General features: G+C 31.7%; 1 protein-coding gene across 1 annotated transcript in view; it reads right to left on the bottom strand.

The window, feature by feature from the left end:
* Window positions 1-10,191: 10,191 nt before the first annotated feature.
* ENAH (ENAH actin regulator) overlaps window positions 10,192-24,968 on the bottom strand; it is a 117,946-nt gene continuing 103,169 nt past the window's right edge. The window contains 10 exon segments of the mRNA XM_074262627.1: window positions 10,192-10,362; window positions 11,148-11,205; window positions 12,531-12,609; window positions 16,428-16,490; window positions 20,301-20,367; window positions 21,304-21,352; window positions 22,016-22,073; window positions 22,195-22,340; window positions 22,608-22,811; window positions 22,813-22,916. Coding sequence (XP_074118728.1) covers window positions 10,325-10,362; window positions 11,148-11,205; window positions 12,531-12,609; window positions 16,428-16,490; window positions 20,301-20,367; window positions 21,304-21,352; window positions 22,016-22,073; window positions 22,195-22,340; window positions 22,608-22,811; window positions 22,813-22,916 — 866 coding nt within the window. The 3' untranslated portion in view covers window positions 10,192-10,324.

Raw genomic sequence — 24,968 nt, 5'->3', positions numbered from 1 at the left:
TTATTTAGATAGGGTATAGGATATATACAATCAAACTAGCTAGTTGAAACTAAGAACAGAGATACTGAGAGCTCTTAACAGACAATAGACATGAGAAGACTTCAAACCAATGTATATGGAAGAGAAATATTTAAAATTTTGCTTTGCTTTCTTTACAATTCTTACCCCTACTATGAACATTTTCTTTCACAGTGTACCACTAAAGGTAGAGACTGGAGGCTTACAGCATTCTTATAACTATACATTACAAAAATGTTTTCTTAGTGTTATCAAACTAAAAAAAAATTCTATGTATTTTAAGTGAAAATTATGAAAACACAGATTAATGACATCTCAAAAGATGAGACATTTTTATTCACTATGGACAAAATCCTCTCATTTTGCATGTATCAAAGAAATGTTCCAGTAAAAAACATGAAACCACTACTAGGGGACACCAATAAAAATAGCAAACAAACCTTGCTATATGCAGGTGCTTAACATCTGTTGAACTGTACAGAATTACATAAAACAGTATTTAATCTTCTTAAGACAACATCTATGGATACTATACTCTAATTCCCCTATGCCTCCATCTAAAAAAAAAAAAAAAAAAAAAAAAAAAAATAAAAGCTTGGGAATTAAGACATTAAGTGGTATGCTAACCAAAAATATGCAACAGCAGAGATCCCTCTGTGATACATTCCTCTGGATTCAGAAGATATAAGTAAAAGAAAGGTAAAAGTCTTTGAGGTAGAAAGCAACATCCCACCCCATTTTCCTTTCCTTTTTTTTTGGAAAGAGAATTAGAATCAGTCAGTGTTCAAGTCTCATTTCTGCTTCTTACAACCCACAAGAACTTAGGTTCAGTCAATGTCTTTGGGTCTCACATTCCTGATCTGTAAAACAAGATTAGATGATTTCTAGCATTTCTTCTACTTCTAAAGGTTATGATCATGCATTCCTTCATTGTCTCATAAGGATGTATGACATAGAAATGGCCCAGAGAAAGAATAGAAAAATTAATTCTTCACTAACAAAAGAAATGTCTAAGGGGGAAATGTGGCAACCCGGGTACTTGGAATTCTAAGTGTTTTTGTTAGTTTTCTTTTGTTTTTATGAGCCTCCAAGATGAATGGAAGAAAACATCATTGATACAGGAAATTCACAAAGTCAACTATTTCTACCCTCTGCTAGTCCTGAATTGCCATCATTTTATAGCTGAAGAGAACACATTAATGAGTGCACACATCCAAATTATTTAAGGTATCTCCAGTACAGAGAACCTATGACTATTTTTGGCAACAGACCACATTTACTCAACAGAATCCCACTATGATATAGCATGTTCTCGATTCAAATGTACCACAGGACAAATCATACCCATTAAAAAAATTATGATATTAACAGAAGCACAGAGGTTAGTTAAGACTGTTACCCAACACAAGTGTCACATAGTTATGATTTTATTGAAGTGCAGGCCTATGTGCTTAGTATGATGCAACAAACCCATCCTATCTGCTTCCTGACCTTGTTCTCTTAAACTCTGGAGCTAATCAGTAAAACAAGCAAGATGAATAGGAGTCTAAGTAACAAAGGATACTTTTAGGTAAATGAAGGGGTAGCCAGGTCATGTTACCACCAGCCTATTTTGAAATAGACCCCTGCATGCAAAGTTCAATACTAAAGCCTTGTCATTTGAAATAACGCAGGTTTTCTTTTTCTTTTTTTTCTGCTGAGGCATTTGGGGTTAAGTGACTTGCCCAAGGTCACACAGCTAGGAAGTGTTAAATGTCTGAGGCCAGATTTGAACTTAGGTCCTCCTGACTTCAGATCTGGTGCTCTATCCACTGCACCACTTAGCTGCCCCCAAAATAACCCAGGTTTTCAAAGAAGCATGAACCAAGTGCACAGAAGCAGGGTCAGGGAAATCTTGCCTAACTTAAAAAGCAACTTTTGTTTGACAACTCAAAACTAGCCCAAATATGTAAAAGCTACTAGAGAACTGATTTTCTTGGTCGCCATAATATATGGAACACTGAGAACTAGCAATGTATGTCGATCAGGGGAGATCACACACCAAAGAAATCATGCATATTTCAAAGTATGTATTTGCATGTATACAAACACCCAACTAAAAATAAAGGATTAAAATCTGTGGCAAATTGACTATTTTTTTCATCACTGGCTAATATTCATTTTCTTCCCTTATCTAATAATGCCCTTCTGTGAATGTTTAAAATTTAAAAACCCCCAAAATAAAGGTGTGCAACAGATATCAAAACATGATGCTCAATTTTATTAGATCAACATGTCTCAGATTCTATTGAATGAAAAAATTCTTAGAAAATTGTAATTGAAATTCAATGACTCAAGAAGTCATCTGGTCCAGTTCTCTTGTTTTTTTTAAAAAATAAGAAAATTGTGGCCTTATTTTAAAAATAAGAAAAATGGACTTGTCCAAAATCATACCAGCAAATTGAGGAATTAGGAATAGAGGTTAGGTGTCAATCCTCACTTTTCAACAGGGCATAGAAAGGCATAAATTATAGAAGCTGGGCTTGTGATTTCACTGAAAGAGAGAAGTTCCAGGGTTGGAAATTGCTACCAATACAGGTGAGCATAAAATCAGGATGTTATCAGAGGCAGAATGTGAACCCAGGGTCTTTCTGGTTACAAGCTAAGCTTTTCATCTATTTGGTGCCTTTTCCCCACAAATTACTGTTAAAGTGAGAGAAAGTAACAAGAAGTTTAGAAAGTAGATATCAAAACAAAAGACAACAGGAAATGATAACCTCCCCTCCACCAAAAAACAAAAACAGCTCTAATGAGAAGAGGGATCAAGAAAAAGATGAGGGTTTCTTCCAGGAACTTCACCAGACTTTACTCTGGACTTGAGATCACAAATTCAAATTCTGCCTCCATTAGTTAAGACCTGTATAATCTTAGGTAAAGTCCTTTTTGCTTCAATTCCTCATCTTTAAATAAGGGGCGTAGACATTATGAAATCTCACAAATGAAGTTCAATTCTGATACGTGAAAAGCAATAACTGAAGTGGGGTAAAAAGCAGTCATGATCTAAAACAACTTGACCTCCTTTTGTGCAGGAACACAAAACACAAAAGGCAGCCCCAGAGACAATATAACTAGTTAACTATAAACTCAGTACCTATTAACAACACTGAATTATGCTAATTTCTCCATCAAAGCCTAGGTCTTACCTGTAAGGAGGGGGGGAGGGAGGGAGTGTGTGTGTGTGTGTGTGTGTGTGTGTGTGGCCCTTGGGTGGAATAATTTATGTGCTTTAACTTTCCTCCCTCAAGGTTTCCTTGGATAAAATAACCTGCAAGACAAGGCTACAGATATTTAAAATGAAAACCAAAACCAAAATACATAAAAAAGTATAACACAACAAAAGAACTAGAAGTTGACCAGTAATAATGCTCCAGTTTACCTCATCAACAAATGAACTCACAATTGAAGTTATTTTTTTTTAATAGAGGGTTCTAATCACATGACTTTTTTTTATCATATCTTTCATAGTGCCAGCTCTATCTATTCAGGAATATTTCCTCCTATTAACTATCTTTATTCATAAAATACTAAGAAAATAGATGAAGATGTATCCAAAAAAGATAAACATGTCATACTCTTGAAGCCTTCTATATTCATAATTACAAAAAATTAATAATATAATAATGTTTAGAGCTTCTGAACTTAAAAAAAATCTCTTCAATTAGCATTTTATTAGTGATATAATCATTATGGTCTTTTTTTGGAGGAGGGGGAAAAGAACTGTGAACTACAAAAACATGTTTTCTTAGTCATTGTTATCTCAATCTTAACTTCTAAGGTTGATTTTAGGAAATCTTACATGGCCACCTAGCTTCAGAATGAACACAGAACAGTCAATGCAAAAACACAAAAAGGAAAAAACTCTTTCAAGTAGTGTGACAGGACTCACATTTAGTATTCTTAGCTTACATTAACCCTCTTTTATCCATTACCCATCAAAGTATCCTGATTCCTTATCTATTATGGAAGAGGGGGGAGAGAATACAGTTAGATAACACTACTACACTGGGGTAGTTAGCAAATAAATATATTTTCCACATTTACTCCCTGATAATCTTATTTGATTAAAAAAAATTAAATTGCCAAAATTTTCTTTATACATATTTGCTTTATAGAATGAATATCGTTCAGAGAAGTTGACTAAAAATAAATATTCACTTTCAGTGTTTTCCATCATAAAATTAAAAATCTGTTTCCCAGGATAAGGACAAGGAAGGAGAACCACTCAAGAGTTTAAGGTACTTATATAGTAGCCAACTCCATGCTATCGTAAATACTATAGTACACAAACAAAATTTAAATGTTGGGAATTGCAGCTATCCTGTGATTTTTTTCCCCTCTGGTAACATTTTCTTGAATCTGGACTTGCTCACAACTGGCCAAAACAGTGATGGCCTTGGAATTTTTCCTTGACTTCATTTATTCTTTAAAATATTTATTGCTTATTATGTGCAGAACCCTGTTAAGAGTTGGAAAGAAACACAAAATTCAGATGAGACAAGGTCCCTGCCCTCAAACTTAAACTAGCAAAACTTTTCCCTCTCCTTTTTTTATGACATCTAATAGACTTAGTTGAAATCAGACATTTTAACCAAGGAATGTGATATACCCTTCACTTTTAAGGTTGAAATATAACTAATTTTTAACTTACTTTATTTATAGCTTAGTATTTATGAAACACTTTCTATTTGATATATATAGTAGAGAGAACACACTATGAAGTCATGAGGAAATGAGTTCAAATTCCACTTCTGATATTACTTGTGTGAACTTGGGCAACATCCCTGGGTCTCCAAGATCCTCACTGTCTTGCTTCTAGTTACTTAAGAATTCAGTTTACAGAATTACTTAGAATAAGAAACTTTGGGGAAAAAAAGAAGCTAGTTTAATTTTTTCCATCTCCCCCACCCCCAAAAGGGGGGTAAAGAAGGGAATCAGCTTTAAAGAAAAAAAAAAAAAAAAAAAAAAAAAGCTTAACAGTGGGTAGCTCAACCTTAAGAGTCAACAAGAATTAGGTCCAAGTCTCACTTGTTATAGAAACTATCTGATCATAGGTAAATCACTAAGAAGGATCATAAAATGTCTAAAAATTAACTGATAATCTATATTTGTCAAAGGAGCTTCCTTACTCAGAACTATCTATGCCAATGAACATATAAAAATCCATTCTCTTCTCCAAAAATTATTTCAAAAGAAAATAAGCAGTTTTCTCAAGGTCTTTATTATTTTAACAAGGAAGATGCTTGGAAAAATAAAAATAACTTTTAAGCAACTTATATTTTTATTAGAATTTTAATAGTTTTACCACCCACCTTATCTATTATGAAACCAAATTTTCTTCTTGCATGGTTTGACCCTTAACATTTATATTTATAAAGGGTTGAATCTCTTTTGGCTCAAATAAGTTAACTAAATTTGATGCTTACATAAGTTTTGTCTATTAATTCTAAATTTGAATTATATTCCTGTTTTTTTGTTTCTTCTTATCACATATGAGATTATGACAATTTTATTCTTTATTCATTAAATTGCCAAAAAATTTCCCAGGTGACCAAAAATGACATAATCAATGTGTATACAAGGGTAGAGAAGTCACTCTAATAATTTCACAATAGTAATTCTAATTCTTTATTACCCCACAATAATAAAGATTTCCTACCTTGGAATAGTTATACTATGTTATTCCAACATTATATATGGCTCATGTAAATAAACAATCTTTCCTGAGAAGTTATTAAAATTAGCAGCTTTTCTATCACAGTCCAATTTATTCAGACTCAAATGAGAAAGGATACCCTTAAAATACTAACTTAAAAAACATTTATTTCCGAATTCTTTGGGTGGTCAAAAGTGGCAAAAATAACTATTTATTGGATTTTCGAACCACAACCTCAGTGAATCAAAATTCCTGATAAACTTTGTCTTTACAATCAAGAATTTTCTTATAAGTCCACGTGTATGAGTGTGCATGCATGCATGTATTTCTAAGATTGTCAGGAGTCAACCACCCTTGAAATTATTCAGCTTTTAATTTCTTTGCTTATTCTGTGAGGCAGATAGATCTTACAACTCTATATATTAAAAATAAAAATTGGATCTTTTTTCAGAAGCAATCTTGTGTGAATGGTTGCTAAGTAAATGTTTTGTTTTCTTTTTTTTAATGGAATTTAAGAAAAAATTTAAGAAAATAAAAGGATTATAAGATACTGGATAATACCCTTGCACACTGTGCTTTCAAACACAGAATTATCTTTACAAATATTACAACTTTAGGAGTTATGATCAAGTTTTTATAGAGTGTTTTTGAGGAGGCTTTATAACTTTGATGGTAAATTTACCAATGTAACAAAAGATACTTTGTTTATGTTAATTTATATATAGTCAGAAAAGATTGATTTGTCAATAAGCCTTATTCTTTAGAATGGTAACAGATACAGTTAAAACTAATGCTGTTAAGATCAAATAGTCAGAATGGAATTGTATAGACTTGCCCTCCTGTAAAAAATGGATATGAGCAAAATTAAAGAAGGGAAAAATATGGGTCTGACAAAAGGAAATTATAGAGTTCATTAGGCACAAATGGGAGAAATTAAAATATAACAATGAAACCCCAAGTGACACTTCAAAGGCCTGAGAAAAGTGAAAGCAAAAATATTACCTGTTGGATTTTTATAGAATAAGCATATTAATTGGGAAAACTTTATTCTGATTTTTACTAAGAATAGTATATAATAATTTTTTTCTATGAAACTTGAAAATGCAAATTTGATTGTGGCTACAATTGAGTTTTAGAGGTTTATAAATATATACAAGTAAAAAAAAAATCTAGCATAAAATGAGGATAAATTAAAATGTATCATATATGCACAAATATTTTAGGCTGTTTGAGTGAAAAACTGTGTCAAGGTACACTGGAAGAAAAGGCCAGACAAGTACAGACATCCACCTCTGATTCAAAAGCAATTTTTAGTTTTCATTTCTGTATGTTAACTATTTCCTTCATTTACAGTCTTGGTATTTACTATAAAACTTTTCCTTCAAAGAGTAGACAACAATATACCAACTAGTGAACAACCACCAACTAGTGAAATCATTGGACTTGAAAGGTATTTCACATTCTCTAGAGCTTATTTTAAAATTAATGGATTAATCCAGGTCATCTAAGGGTCACAAACAAGTGATTGCAACATTTATATATTGCAATTTTATTTTAATCGCACAAATGAAAAGTTAGCATGTAGGAAATTTAAATGACACAGTATGGTAAAAATAGCAGAGAACAAAGTGAAAAATAAAATCTAAAAAGGAGGTACACCTAAAGCATGAAAATTTAACATTCATTAGTGTTTCAGCTTCAGTTTTGATTGACACTTTGATGAGGAAAAAAAAAATTTTTTTAAACAAACTTTTAAATCATGATGACTCTTCTGAAGAGATTTCAGCACCAGCACTAAGATTTGTACATTCAGTTTGTTTGCGATTGACTTGTTAGCCATTTACAGAGTATATAGTACAAATTTGTCACAGATCAGATCACAGTGTTGAGAAAGCAGTACCTTCCTGTAATTAGAAAGGATCCCCTAAACTGTACTCAGCTTAAGACATCCAATTTACAAAAGCAAAAAAAAAAAAAAAAAAAAAAAAAAAAAAAAAAAAACCAACAACAACAACATAAAACAAAAAACCTGTAATATTCTGGTTTTAAGGACGTTAGTTTTTAACAATCAGGAAAATAACCTTAGCTTCTATTTCTCACTTTAATTACTGAAATCTCTGGCAATGACATATCTGTCTGTATGACAGCAAATGTTTACAGTAAACCTTAATTCAACCAAATTTCCTTTAATGAACAAATTTCAACAATCCAGGATAACATAAAACATAGATGAAAAGTAGCATGAATAAACATTGGGTTTTTTTTTTTATCCTTTTATATAGAAATCATGTTAATTTTTGACCAAGGCACAAAACGTTTAGTGCATAAACCAGTTTCTTTCAGGATTCAGTATTTTAGTCTCTTGGACCACGTGTACCCAATATACTATTCCACCAGGCTATTGAACTTTACTAACAAAATCAAACATGATTTCTGACCAAATTGATAGGGCTGTGTAAACAATCTTATGATAAAATGTGTGCTTAAAAAAATTATGTGAACAAAGATGAAAATGCCTCCTATTACTTTTTATATAGAACAGTACTTTAAAAGCTTGCTTTTTATCTTTAATGCCTTCACTATCACATGCAGAATAATAAACAGTCACTGGAAAGAAGAATTGTATACAATTATGATTAAGTCCCATCATAGTCTAGTCTTTAAAATGGAGTCTCTACAGAGAAGCAAGAAACATTTTTAAAGGGGATAGGGGAAGAGGACGAACATCATCAACCTTCCTTGAAGTGGTAAGTGCTATGAATTTGCTTTGGTTAACTATAGGGGAATATGATACTTAAAAGCTTTCTGGCCTAAAAATGGAGAATGAAAGAATCTAAAAGGCAAATAAAAATGCATTCTTCCAAATTCTATTAAAATTTCTGAGCCTTACAGACCTGAAAACAAATATGGCACTAAAACTGCGTAGCCTGAATCAAGATATATGGTAGGTGGTGGTGGGATAGGAGAAGGGGTGTAGGTGAATGTAGTGGAATTTGATTTAGAACTATACTGATAGCAACTCACATGAATCTCTTTCCCACTTAATTATACCACTTCAAAAGAAAAAAGGTAAAAGAGAAGGTGGATTTTACTTACACACACACACACACACACACACACACACACACACACACACACACACACACAGAATTGTTTCTTCCTTCCAGCAGTAAAATCTCACTTCATTCCCTAAGGAAAATGATGTATACTTTTTCATTACTTTCTATATTCCCAGTACTTTTGTGAACCTAACTTTTGCTTGTTAATTTAGAAAGCAAATTTCAAAAGTAGCCTCAAAGAGAAAGCCAGGAAAATATATATATATATATATATATATATATATATATATATATATATATATATATATGAAACCTGGACATTTATATTCTGTATTATTATAGGGACACAGATGTAAAGATTCCTAAATTCAGTGATCCAACTTTTTGAGTTTCACAGGGACAAATACATAATGTGAAACCCAGACCTATGAAGTTACCCTAAGATACAAGTAACTTTAAAGAAAAATTAAGTACCTGGTTCTATTAACATGGTTGCTCATTGAAGTCACAAAATATTCCTCATTATTATTCATGCACAAAATGTCTGAGAAAAATATATTGCAGAAAAAATATTTAATTAATTTTAAATGAAAAATAATTCCCCCTTTCCTCTCACAAATAATTTTTCCCCTTGGGGCTGAGCTTGGAAAGGCTACTAAATGCTTGTGATGTGTACTGATTTTTGTAATAAAAAAACAAAAAACAAATTTTGTGGTAATTGTTACATGTTCACATGCTCCAATCTTAAAAAAAAAAAAAAAAAAAAAAAAAAAAAAAAAAGCCTGGGAAAACCTACTTAAACCATAACATAGCTGACCACTGATTGTATCATGTAGATTTGGTAAAGCATTTGTAACAATTTAGGAAGGCATCTACATTTTTGAATTTTAAACTGTACTTTTTGTTTTTTAATCTACAAAACTGCATGAAGGCTAACTAGAGAGGCTTCCTATCGTTCCAGAATTCCAATCTGTACAAGCCATGTTTAGGTCACTTTCTTACAAATAATCACTTTCCATAAAACACACACATTTCCATTTGTTCCATGTTTTATGATCTGAACCAATATATGTAATAATAAATCATGGAATATCAAATGTGATAGGAAGACAAAACCTGAGAAAACATTTGCAGTACAACAAAATAACTTGCTAAATCCTTCATTAACACTGAAAACCTCTCTGAAAAGCCTTCTTGAACTTTTTCTCTTCTTTGTTTTAACAATGAATTCTAGAAAAAAAAATGTGCAATTTTTATCTTGACATGAGAATATTTCAATGCACTGTGATCTTGCCTGACAGGTGGATTTTCTGCATAATCATTACAGTAATTCTTAAGACTCTTTTCCATCCTGTTTGTAAAGGTCAGAAAAAAGCAGCAAACTGGGAGGGAAATAGCAGGTCATCGTAGATGTGTGACAGCTTTTATAATATGATGATTTTTCCCTCATTCCAAGTGATTGATTCCATTTTCTTTTAACAGCCCACAAAATGTAGTTACTTTATGTTTTCGGGTCAAAGTCTATCTTCTTAGTTTTACTCTTTTTTTTTTTTTTTTATGCAGTATTTGATTTGCTGAGTTCCTGTCTGATTGCTGTTTAGAAAAGGGGGAAAAAAGAAACCATTAGTTATTATCTTAGAACAAATGATGATTTTTACAACTATGATAATGATTAATTGATATTAACCCAGTTTATAAAAAGAATAGACAATAAAAAGATGATTAAGTTTCCAGGTAAAGAATATGCATGATTTAATTTCATTTCATTTTTTATAATGGAATAAACACTTATTTACAGCAATAAGAGAGTGACCCATCACTTTTGCAGACAAATACTATGGTACTCTCAAGGCCTTCAGCAGAACCTAAGGAAAAATAGCTTCTCTTAATGGAGGAATTTTACATTTGCTGTACTCTTCACAGATGCCAGGAAGACCTGGATTCAGATTTTACCTCCAATACATACTGTCTGTACATATTTCATTTCAAACTAAAAATTCTGCAATTAATTTTTGTGTGAGAATGCTAATGAAAAACAAATGTGGAAGTTTAATTTTAAAGGAACAATAAGGAAAGACATCATTTTTTTGAGATTTTAGTCCTTTGATTTTCGCTTTACTATGTTTGAAATCCTACAAGATTAGAAATCATTATTATATAAATTTCCCATACTTTCAAAAGAGAAAGTCCCTCTCTTTGGGATATAAATCTCTGCTCCCAAGCTTAACCTAAGCTTAGAGATGAATGAGGATCTAAATTTAATTGAAAAGCAATTTTAGTTCTCAGGCAGTATTTAAATGATTATACAATTATTCATGTATATTTTAAAAATTGTTTTCTTTTAATTTCTTAAGCAGTATACATATTTAGAAACTCACCATCAATGAGCTCTTCTTTTAGTTTTGTTAATTCTTTTCTCATTTCATCTAAAATATCCTAAAATAAGTAGAAAAATGAAAATGAAAAAGAGGAAAATAAATCACAGCCACAGATTCTTTGAGAAAAATAATTAACCTCAACAGAATTTCTTTCCTTATTGGAACATAGCAAGAAGTAAAAGAAATTATATTTAAATTAAAACAATTGGTTCCCGGCCACTCAAAATGGATCAGCAAATTTCTGAAGAATCCAGTTTTTCATTAATTCATTATTGCATTAATTCAAAAAGTGATGGGAAGGAGAAAAGAGCCAAGTAGAGAAGCAAGGTAGAATAGATGAATAGTTGGATCTTAAGAATATTCTTTAATTGGAAATATTCACAGCATTAAAGCTGAAAGGAACCATCTTCAACCTTTATCAAACAACTAATACAAAAGCAGTTTCCTCAAAGCCAACTAGAAATGTTTAAACTAACAACTCCACTCCATCATCACCAAAAATTAAGAGATCACCATATTGGGTGCCTCAAAAGTCTTAGTGCAATTTTAAGAACTTGGGGATACTCTATATTTTGAAATTTTAATAATCCAAGTTGTGAGCCTTGACTATAGAGAATTATTATTATTAACAAAATGATTCTCTACCAGACTGCCTTAAAAAATTTCCCTAAGACATTTAATTTTATATAAATTTATTACAAAATATAGAAATAGGGAATTGAAAATATGCATAGCTAAATTTCCTTTAAAATTCTAGATCTAAAAAAATTGAGAAAATAAAAATTATATCAGAACTAAAGTAATCTAGATTAAGAGGCAAAAATGGAATTTAATTGGAAAAAATCCTCAATTTACAAAACTTTGAAAAACAAATATAATGAAAAAAATTAAATAACCTCATTCTCAATATTATCTATACTTCCAACCCTTTGATAACTCTTATTATGTTTGCTTTTAAAACCACATTATATCTGTATTTTTTTAAAATCTGCTTTCTGTGTAAGTTAAAATAGCTGTTGATTTTTTTCCTGAAGACTCATTAACTACATGAATGAAACTTTTATTAATCTTCACAAAGCATAAAACTTTTTGATTAAAAAAGAAAAATCATTTCATTTGCTCAAATGAGCATTTCACTTATTTTAACAATGATGCTGCCTTATTAAATAACAGTAAAAGAGAAATGTTGAAAACCTTTTTTTTAATCATATGAATATGAATTCACAAAAAGTTATTTAATTACTTAACTGAACATCAGAATGTTTTACTTTCTTTATTTTCACATTTACATAAGATTATTCTGAAAGCTACTCTAAAGTATAATTGAAATGAGAAATAGAAACAGATGCAAATTATGAATAACTGCTAGTAAATACATTATACCTGCTTCAATCTGTCATAGTCTAGCCCTTCTGACTGCACTCCATTGGCACTGGGTTGCGCAGATGGCGTTGATTTTGGTCTACAGGAAGGAAATTGGGGAAAAAACAAAAGTGAATTTTGCTTAAATTTTAACTTTAAATGGTTAACAAATGAATTATTTAAAACTAAACATTAAATTTAAATCCTGTTTTAAAATACATCTGGTTAAACACTAACCACTAAAAATAAGGAAACTAATTTTTTTCAAGTGTTTTCCTCTTTTTTTTTTTTTTTTTTTCCCTCTCAGGAGTACCTGTTATTTGCTAATGGACAAGAAAATAACAGACATGGAAGGGAAAAGAAGAGTGGAAAGTAGTGCTTCCAGAATACAATAAGGAAAAAAATGTATAGCATGCTAGCAAGACAAATATCCCTAATAGGGACTTTGAAATCAAAAGGGCGGCGCCTTTGGCACCTATATCACACAGACTCTATTTTTTTTTTCTTAATCAGGTAAGTGGCCTGACTTAGAATCTTTTTTCTACCAACAAGAATAATTCAAAAAATTTATAAGGAATATTAAAAGATAGTTTTCAAAATAAATACTTAATGATTTGACTCAAAAAAAGTACTGACAAAAACTAAAGGCTGGATTTTGAGAAGAAAAGATATATTTGTGGATAATTATCCAACTTCTTCCACACAAAAAGTTTTGGGGGAAACTCACCTGTTAAAACAGTTTAATACTTACAAAATCAATGATGTAAGTGTTTTTACATCAAAGTTGATAACTTTCCCTCCCTACTTTTGTGGACTTGTTCCAATGTGATTCCAGTGTTCATCACCTGGTGGGGGACTGTTTCAGTGACAAGATTTTTTGTACTTAACTAGTCTGATCTCGGGATAACAGCCCATCACCTGACAACAGCACATAGCTGAAGCCTCTCCAGTTTGGCAAACTTTACAGAGCTTGTGATCACTGGCATAGTCTGAAAACCGAGGGTTACTGCCATGTCACAGTGAAACACCATATTAGGATTTCAGAAGATTGACAAAATAAGCTTAGGAAGCTGCATTTTTATTACAATAAACCATACTTGAAAATAAAATATCATTTTCTTAACAATGAGTCTTAGTAAATTAATAACCTTTGTGCATGGTATAGATATTATTTGAATTGCACTTTTAACTCTAGGACACTGAAAAAAACATTTTAAAAACATTTCTAGCTTTTTTAGGCTAGCCACTCTACAAGTAATCCCTCTTAAAAATATTCACTTTAAAATATTTTGTCTAAAAAAAAAAAAAAGATATGACTGGCCCTCTCATCTCACTGTGTTAACACTTTATTTTGTTTAAAATACAGAATCTATTGACCAATACATGGACATATAACTTCTGACAAGTAGGTACATTTAGGCTAAAACATATTACTTTGCCTCTCTTTCCAAATCTGGCAAGAAAATAAAATCCTCAATATAAAATTCAATTGTAGATAGTAACATCTATTTAAATGTTCAAAAAGTAATTAACTTAAGAGGAGTTCCACATATGAAAAATAAATTCAAGTAAAAAGACAAGCCATATACTTTCAAATTTAACAAGGCATTAAATGATGTTAGAATCTATAAGTTCTATTCAATAGCTAAATCAGCTATTCAGCAAAATAGTTTTTATAGAGTATTATTAAGTTCTGAATCTTTTAGTGTAATCAGATGATTTTTAAGTTTACAATCGTATGACATCAAATCAGCAAAATTCTGCTCCTTGACATACCTACCCAACACAGGCTGAAATGAAATGGAGAAGAAAGAAGTCCTATTCTTTTGGATGAGAAAATAAATATTGCTCTTTCTGATGAGAGGCTTAGTTTTGCTATTTCCAATGTTTGTGTTACAAGCAAAAAGACTCATAAGCCTGAGATTTGGAAAAACATCTAATCCCAACCCCTCATTCTACAGTTGAAAAAATGGAGGAAGCCCCAGTGTGCTTATGTGACTTATCAAGGTCACAAAGGTAGTGAGTGGCAGAGCTGGGATTGGACACCAAAGGTTCCAAATCCAAATTTAACACTCTATTTACCATAACACTAAATATTTACTGGACTATGACTGGATGGAAAATACTATAACATAAATATGTGAGAATTCATTCACCTCTGCTATTGTCTACAATTAGTACAAAATAAATTAAGCATTAGTTGTATTTTTTTTAATTCTCTTATTTGTGTTTGTAATATATATCTACTAAGTTGAGCTCATCATTTTTTCTCACCTGACTTCCAAAATTAATACCTGAATCAACCATTAAACAAGACAACATCCTGGTGTAACAGGAAGTATAAAATAGGAGACAGCTTTATTGAACAACAAAGCAATTATATTGTGACATTGCAAATTATGGTTGAAACATGCAGTTTTAAAAGACTTAACTCATGCTAACATGCAATCCACCACCAGTACCACCAGGATAATTAGCTAAAGGGGGGAACTTTTTATACTGAAGGAAAGAAGTAATCACCACTTTTTGGAAAAAATGCTTCAACCAAAGTATCAAACAAATTTTTTTTTTAGGGAAATGGGCTAGCAAAGAATGTAGTGAATGTTTATTTACTTAATAATGACTATGTTAACTATCACTTTACTATGCTTATTTAAAATTCCATTTGAAGCTAGCAAATTAGATTTAGTCAGAATTAAATTCAAAAATTATAAATTCAAACATATTGTTTAATAAGAAAAATAATACTACCACAGGGTCTTTTTTTACCAAAAATTACTGGAAAATCACTAACTGTATCACAAAATGTGTGAATTTGATTAAGAATACCTTAACTGTCACCTAATACCACAAAATGGTTTCACAACTCTCAGCAGGCTATTGTAAATATTTTAAACAACAACAGAAAACCTACTGGATTCCTACCTTCACTAGCATAAGAACAAGGAAAAATAATTATTTGGCTTCAGGGACTGTTCCCATTTTGTGGGAAAGGAAAAGATATGGCAAGATATCTACAATATTTACAACTACAAAGAGAACAGTCCATTGCTAGAATCAGTTTAAAATCAGTTTAGAAAAAAGATAAAGCTATCTCTGAAAGCTCAACGATCTTTGGAAGCAGGATCAAATTCATGATCAAAAGGCAAAACTTTAGATGAACATTAGTCTATTATTTTAAATGGGTCAAATAAAGAAGCCAATTCTAATTTTAGTATATAATATTAATTACTAAATTAAGATATTATTTACCACTAAGCAACTCCAAAATGGAGATTCTCATCAAAATGCAAATGTGTGAAATATTGGCTTATGAAATTCAGCCTGCAAAGATATTTTACAAATACAATAATGAATTTCTCTTTAATACAAACTTTATTTAATGTTGATAGTTTTCATAAGATTTCTAGTTTTATTTCTCATGTAAATTAAATTTTATAAATATAAAAAGAACTGCTTTAGATATGTATCCTAGTGACAACACTTTATGGAAGGCAAATGTTTTCCTTATATTTAAAAAAAGGGCTAGGCTTTGGTTCTCTTAAATTCCTTTATTGTTATTCTCTTATTCTCAAATTCAAGTCTTGTCTTCAAATGGAAAGTTACTGGGTCAAAACATACATTTTTAAATAATTTTCTGAAGTATGAACACAGATGATCACTGGTACACCTATGATGAAAAGATTTTCACAACATAGTAGACATCAGTTTCTTTACCAGCTAAGTGACTACAAAGGAAGAAATACCAGTAAAAGTTTTCATTTAAGCTTTTGAACATTTAGAAATGTATTTTACCAAATAAAAAAAAAAAAAAAATTTTTTTGTGGTGATTACCAATCCATGTAAAAAAAGCTCAGCCCTATCCTGAATACATGTTATTAAAAGGGCTCAAATCACAAAGTCACAGCAGGATGATACCTGTGTAATGAATCATAGGACCTGTTGTCAAAAACAATCTGATTTTTCCTTGGAGAATCCCGTCTATGAAGGGGAAAAACCATTTAAAAGGGTATACAATAGTATGTTTTTAAAGTTTTTTGTTTTTTTTTTTTAAGGTACTGTTTTATAGGTCTTGCTTTTTGCAAGTTAACAAATAAAGTAAAGAGTAACAGAAGGCAATAAATAAAGCCTTTGAACAAAAATCAGGACATTAAAAAAAATTTTTTTATAAACATTGAAGAAATTCTACTTACTTTTCATCTTTAATAAAGTAAAAAAATCTTGACGTACAGATTATTTTTATGGTTCACTGCCATAAGAGAGCAGTCCAACACCACCACAGATCAACCAAATAAAAGCTGTTTATGGATATACCTTTTCAAATAATTAAGTACAAAACTCTACACTTTAAAGTACTAGTCAAGAATCTTTTAAACATGAATTTAATGATGCAAAATTATCTTTAACAGAAGGTACAGGTCCCATTTTCATCACATTTCAAACAGATTACTAAGAAAACACCTGAGAAAAATCAAGTGAACAACAATGCATCAAAGAATCTATAAGCTGTTTTAGGGACCTTAAACTCAAGTCAACAAAATAAAAGTAGTTTTATTCTAAAACAGTTTTCCCCTTCAACTGTTGATTGACATTTTGACTTAGGTACTATTTTAAATCATCTTACACACACACAGTCACACCCCACAGTCACTATTCCCTATATTTCAGAAAGATGAGATGTTATTATAAAGTACTATCTAATACTCATATGATTCTTTCAGATTTACAGAGCATATTACCTACAATATTTCAATCGATCCTCAGAAATAAAGGGTAATGGAACAGCAACATATATGTATGAATTACTTGTGGGAAGGGAAAAGAGAAAGGCGGGGAGGCAGGAAAATGGAAGGCAGGTAGGGAGAGTAATGCTTGGAGGAGAGAGAAGCAACAGTAGTCCAGGAAATCAATCTCCTCAATGAACACATGCTCCAGAAATGTGAAAACTGTCAGCTGAACCTTTAGTCACTCTCAGTTTTCCTGTTTTACTCCCAGTGTACTTTGCTGTGTGGGGTATGACTCTAGACCAAAACTTCTTAAATTGAAAGTGAGGTGTACAAAATTATGATTTATTATCAGAAAATGTTTGACTATATATCTATTATCTACACCTGTATAGCTGGCTTAGGAGTAAAGGTGTAAGTGAGTAGGACAAGTTTAAGAAGGCTACTCTAGATTCCTCTTTTCATCAGAGCTATGGAAAGTCCTTTCAGAATCATGGTACTACTGAGAGAAGCTGTAGGCAACTAGAAAGCCCTACTATATATATTCCTTAAGAAGAAATAATTATGAGGCAGTGTTAACATTAAATAGAATGAGATTTTTGTATGAAGCCATTCCTCAATCTGTGAAATCTATGCTTCTAACCTGCTGCCTGATTTTGGTGAGAAGCATTACTCCCCTTCCCCCCATTCACATTTAATTATTTCCATAGCAATGACCTTGGATCCCTTTAGTCTCCCATACATAATGACTTATCAAAAGATCCAAACCCCTCCTTTCTAGTGATAGCTCTAAAGAAATTGTTCTATATTTTTTATTTCTATATTGTTTATATATTGAAATGATTCAAAGTCGTTTCAAAGGCAATTTTAGCTTGTAAATGCTGACTTTAGAGTTTGATTCATTTTGTCCCGTTCCACCCCTTCTACTACTGTGTTATATGCATGCTACAGGTTAGGGAAAAAATATAAGTTAGCAGATTGGCCTAAGAGTGACTGAATGGCCTATAGCCAGAGAAAGAACCTGAACTTAGGCTTCTCCTGACTCCCAAATGTAACCCATTCTTCCACTATGCCAGATAAAAGAAAATCTGGATTTTCTAAAAGAAAATTTAAGGAAAAGGAAAAAGATCTGTCCCAAAGCTATTAATAGCCTAAAACACCTTTTAATTAAATATATTTCCTAATAGGACATTTCTAAAGTGAGTAATACAATTGAAAAAGCAAAATACCAACAATAGTCCTGTGATTCTAGTGACAGGAGGAACCTAGAAGTGTCTTAATCTGCAAACTGAGGCTAAAAATTACTACATTACCTCGTGGGTTCTGTGAGAAAACATAAGCTTTTATTACATTAGTAGCAAGAAAACCATCAGTATTTTTTAAAAAGCTATACCACTTTTAAACTTTTAGCACTATATACATATGAATGAACAATCAATTGCATATATTTATACGTATAAAGAAGGTGGAAAGGAATAATATAATGTAATACAACACATATTTGCAAAGTATCTATTTTTTGCATGGCACACAGCTAAATTTCATTCCTGGATTAAGTCTCACATGTTAATATATTTAATGAAAAAAACTTAATAAGAACACTTCTCTAAATGGCAAATTTTTAAAGCATCTATTAAATTTAAAAAAAAAAAGCCTAAAAGCTCTCAGAAATGTATAAAAATATAGTTTCTTTTGCTAATTATGCCATTCACAGAGATGAGAATGGCATCTTTCAATGCCTAGCACTTGACAAAGAATTACATAGAAATAACTAAGATTCCTGGGGAAAAAACACAAGGCCCTATACTATCTATGAAAATCATAAAGATGGGCTGCATGGAAACTTCCCGTTCAACAATTAGGGAGAGGCCTTCACCACATGAAATAAATCCTCAGAAGTCAGTCCTCTACTCTTTTAGGTCAGCCCATTCTCTGGCAGGCAATCTGGCAACTCAGATCTCAAAAATACAGTGACCATACTTGCAAAACCAATGAGGACACACACTGACAAATGATAGCTTTTTGGCATTGTCTTTTTAAAAGATCACTTCCATTTGGGGGGGGGGGGGGGAAGGGGGGGAAATCAAGGTAATCCCACTGGCCTCATACATTATTACAAAAAGCATATACATTATCTGAAAAGTTAATTCGTTAGGACACCTGGAAAATAAATAGAACAGTTTTTATCACTGGTTAGGAATGTTATTAACACCTGATCTTTTAGTAAATGTAGAAAGCACCCTATACTATCTCAGAAAACATAAATGTACTAAAAGATTGTTTTACCAATAAGACTGCATAACAGCAAGATTTCCTGTGTGATATGGAACAAAATAAGGATACCATCTAACAAGCAAACAATACTGAGTATGCTGGTTAATTATGTTACAGATTTAGAAAAAAAAATTGGGCAAAAACATTTTACTCACAATCAAAAAATTTAAGGTTTTTGGGAACTTCAATAATTGTGTCAAACAATAATATCAATCTACCTCTTGCAAAAGAAAGCACTCACAAAACAAATTTTAAAAAGGATTCAGCATATGCCAGATTCATGAAGATTTTAAGAAATCTATCTTATACTTTCCGATCTGCTAGATTTCTAGGTTCAGAAGTCAGGTATGTCTAACTTGGAGTAAAATTTGGCAAAAAGCTCAAGGCCTTACCTCACAGTAAAGTACTTTGTAAATAAGAGTTTTCCCCAAGGAATTCTGTTTTCTGACAGAGGTAATAGAATTAGAACTTTATTGTAGCCAAATGAATTTTATTTTTTCAACATGAAAGCTACAGTATGCTACAATTAATAATCCCACAAAAAACGTCAATTTTTGGATGGGAGTAGGGAGGTGGAAGAGAGATGATGAAAATTGGCATTAATATGGTTTAAATGATGAAGCAATACACTAATTTCTACTATAATTTATTGCTTTCCTTTCTTTATCCACATCTTATCTAAAATCTGTTTAAAAGTTTTCATGTTTTAAATCAAAGTTTTCACAAAACTATTTCTAAAATTTCTCAGACAGTATGACATGGCATTTTAAAACTGTTTTTAAAAAAATGGTACCTGGAGATAACAGGTGACTTGCTGCCATTCATTGTATTCGTTCTTTCCCATGGTTTTCTTGTTGGTTCTTTAAAAGAAAAGACACATTTTCATAAATATTTTAAAATTTAAAAAACAAAATACTTAAAAATATTTATGCAAAAAAAAAAAAAAATTAAACCATCATGTTTCAAAAAAGTAAGATTTCCATTTTGAAGCATTTAAGAAATCTTTTCTAAAAGTTCCTGTAACTCTAAATCCTATGAACCCATTATTTTGCTGTTCCCATTTAAGACTAAAACTCAGAATAAATTGTGACAATGGGCGCAGGATAAATGAGAAATATTTTATGCTACCTATGACTTCCCTTTTGGAAAAGGCAAGATAAGTGAGATATTAGACACATCGACTATGGCCAAGAGTATAGATCCAAACCCAAAACACTGCTGGGAATACAGCTCGGTAAGGAACTTCTTGAAATGTTATGCATATCTATAAAGACTTAGAGAGTAATATAAAAGGATGAGTGCTTAAACTTAGACAATTTTGACAAAACAGACAATTTTGAATCTGAGACCACTAAATTGGGATATTTGCAGAATGCTACATGGAAGGTAAAACTTCTGTGGGGTCTTGAAATATAGGTATTCTCTGCATAAGTGGGAAAGAGAGAGTGCTGAATTGGAAGGAAGAAATGTTAAAAAGTCAATCTTCAATCCAAACTTTAAATATTCAGACTAATATTTACTTGGCTAGTCAATTCTTTATTAAGTACTGATATCTAGTAGATGAAAAGGAAATGAAAATACCTCCTAAGGTGAAATTTTAGTCTCAAGTTCTACAGTTATCTTTACAGTTTCTATTTGGAGTCAAGTGAACAAATGTAAATCACAACTTCCTTTTCCTTTTAAGGAGGTTTTCATTTGGAAATCTTTGTCACTTTGTCCCATACTCAACCAAGCAACATGTCAGCTACATATGGTTTCAAGGACATAAAGATATCAGGCTATTAATAGTCACTTACCAGGTGTGCTTGTTGAAGAGGTCTTAGAAGCTGAAGGTTCTGCATCTTCCTGAATAAAATATAAAGTATATATCACTTATCAATTCTACTGAAAACACAGCCTTACAAAATCCTCAGATTACATTTTATCCTCTTCTCACTTGTCTCTTTTCACCTCTTCTTTCCTTTATTTTAGTTCAGCCTTATTATCTCTTAGGACTATTTGTGCATTCTTTCTCTTCTCTTCCCATGTGTTCTCATGGGTTTGGTTTGATCTAACTATCTGATTCCAATGGTGGCAAAGTCAAACACAATAGGTAGAGATAAGGTAGTTTAAGCATTTATGCTCCCAGTCACAAAATAATAAGACTGAAAGCAATTTTTAATGGCATCTAAGTTCATCGCATCTCACAGTATAAAGAAACTGAAGGAGAAGAAGGCAAATTTACTTGCTCACCACTGCAAACCAGTGTCCAAACTCAACTCTTCAGACCCTCAAGCTTGTGTTTTTATGTCATACTATCAATTAATACCAGATACCTGACAATTCACTTTGTAACAAATTTAACTAGAACAATATCATATAACATTTTAAACAATATCAGCATATTAAAAATTTGATAAAATCCATTTCTGACATATTTAAATTATCTTCAATATTATTCCTTTAACTACAATATTTTGTCTATTTCAAATATTAAGGTAAAGTGTATCATGTTTATTACCAACTTACAGTTTTATCCTCTTTTGGTTCTGTTTCTATTGTTGATCCCTTTTCAGCAATTCTTCTTCTAGAACAAACCCAAACCAAACAAAATCATACATCTCTTAATACAAAAATATAGTCATTATAATAATTTTCAAATTCCCTCTTTTGGGCACTGGCATTAAATAATGAAATTCTTGACTTACCTCCTGGCCAGCAGGGCACTCATTTCTTCCATTAAACCACTGCCACCTAAAGGAAGTGGTCCATTTCCACGACCTGTGTCTGTTTTAGCTGAAATCGAGTTCACTCCAATGGCACTTCCTCCACTTGGACTAGAGGAATCCTCAATCTTAATGAAAATATATACATATAGGTATAACACAAATTTCTGAGTGTTACATTTGTTCAAAATCTAGTTCCAAAACAGAACAAGTAACAATATTTAACAACAGTAAGTCAGATTCAAATGTATTCTGGATACTGTTTAAAGAAGAATGAGCCCTCAGTGACTCTTATTGAGAACTACTTTATACAACGAATTCAATGATTTGGCGTAATTATTTCTGAATAACAGTATTTGACAATAAAGGGAAAAAAACTTGGGGGATGCATTTACCCGTGAAACTTTCCTAAGTTTGGCTCCAGCAATTGCAGCTGCAAGTCCAGTTAAAGGGCGATTGTCTTCTGATATGTATGCCACAGAAAATCCAGAGGCAGGAAGAGGAGGGGCAGGAGGGGGCAGAGGAACTGGAAGGGGCACCTGATTAGGAAGGGGTGGGGGAGGGGGGGGAGGAGGTGGCCCAGAAGATGGGAGGGGGGGGTGGGGGAGGTGGACCTGGTGGAGGAGGGAGTGCTGCTGGAGTCTGGGCTGGACCAGGAGGAAGTGGTGGAGGGGGAGGAGGAGCAGGTGGGCCCAGGACAACACCTAATAAAAAGAAACATTACAAAAGGGTATAAGTAAGAATGTTACTAAGAAACATTATTTACAAGATTCTAGACTGTAATAAAAACTGAAATGACACAAATTAAATAATACATATATATATATATATATATGTTAATATATTACCCAATAACATATTAACATGTTATAATTAGGAAAAGTCCATCAATGGTCAAATTTTCTATTACATAAAGCAGTCTCAATAATATTGATACAAAAAATTACATTATCTAAATAAATATTTTATGAATGAAAATTTTGGAAAAAAAAAAGACCACATTATGTTAAAAAAAAAAAAAAGTATCAGTTATTTTCAGTAGTTTGAGAAGTGTTATACAGATAGCCAAAATAACCTGTTAAAGCTACTTGGTAAGGCAATCAGGGGTTGTCACGCCATTGCTTTGGAAGGATTCTTACCACCATATAATCAAGAGGATTTAGGTTCAAACCCTGGAAATGAATTCATGACTGAGACCTTTGGCTCTAGGATAAGAGGACCCTTTATTTTATTCTGCACAAACTCCAAAACAGCTATCTATTTATTTTAAAAAAACAGACCAATGAGGATTTACTGAGGACTTAGTAAGATGCATAATGCTTTAACAATCACTTGCTACAACATCATTATTTCAAGAAGCAACAAAGACTGCTACCTGAAGTCTTCTTTTAAAGATAAAAACTTCCCCATCTCCCTTCCAGTCTAACTATATGCACATCTATGGTAAAAATCAACACAATATGGAAAGTCCTAACAACTAATTCTTGACTACCCAAAGTATCATCTGGCCTCCCATACTTCCTGCTTCTTTTCAGAGCTCCATAAGAAAACTAACTAAAAGTAGAACAAAGAAAATATAACCGTCTGGAACCAAATAAAACATTAATGTTGTCTCAGTCATAATCCAAATGTCTGAAATGAGCACTAAGAATCATGTGAAACCACAAAGTTATTTAACACCAATATAAAACATCAACAATCAAAGGGTTAGTGAAATTAACTTTTAAAAGATTTTTCTGTGTCTGTAAGAATATAGTGAAAGTGACATTGATACAAGATTGCATAAGGCTCCTTCTGTAAATATAAAGGTACATTTTAAGATTATTGCCAAGTTATGTTTTCAATGAAGGATAAATTTGCACATTTCATTCCTTCAAAGAAGTTACATGGGATGAAAATAGAATATATAGGAGAAATAGAAATTTAACAAATTCATGGGTCATATATAACATATTGTGGAAATTAGATAAATCAGGTAGATCCTTAACATTTTGAGGCTGATTTAGAGAGCAAATGTATTCTCCCTCATGGCCAATTAGACTGACTGTACAGCACTACCTATGTATTTTAAAGACACAATGAATAAACTAACCAAAACAAATATATGTAAGACACACATACAAAAAAAAAATAGTAATGCAACTAACTTGCTTTTAGTAGGCATTTTCAAATTCAGACTATGAAGCTGAATTTTGAAACTAAAATTTTACTGTAAACACCTTCTACTACTATTACTACTACAACTATAATTTAGGTTAATGAACATTTTGAATATATTTAACATACTTCATTTGGACAGAGACAGACCACTGGGTCTGTGATTTCACTGGCAGAGGGAACCTGCTAATGAGAAAGTTCCCTCTCCAACTTTTATTTCAGCACCTTCTTTACAGGTTGTAGCCAGAAGGGTGAGAGGTAAAGTAACTTGCTGGATATGTTACCAGGATAAATCAGAGGCAGAATGTGAACTCAGCTGTCTTGACTCTTGAAATTAGCTCTTGAACAACTATATCAGAATATGTCGGCCATTTCAATATACTTCATAATTAAAAATATTCTCATCCATGAAAGCTTTATTTTTATACCTGATAATCACATTTTTCTTATAAAAATTATAAGGAGTAAGTTTTATAATACTTTAAAAATATATAAAGTATATATATATAATATATATAAACAAATATATATATTATATATACAAATATATAATATAAAAACACAAATATATAGATGGAGACAGCAACACTTCAGAGAAA

This window comes from Sminthopsis crassicaudata, chromosome 4 (assembly GCF_048593235.1).
Source record: "Sminthopsis crassicaudata isolate SCR6 chromosome 4, ASM4859323v1, whole genome shotgun sequence".
Lineage (NCBI taxonomy): Eukaryota > Metazoa > Chordata > Mammalia > Dasyuromorphia > Dasyuridae > Sminthopsis > Sminthopsis crassicaudata.
Note: the sequence above shows the minus strand (reverse complement) of the source record. Positions and strands in the feature narration are given on the sequence as shown.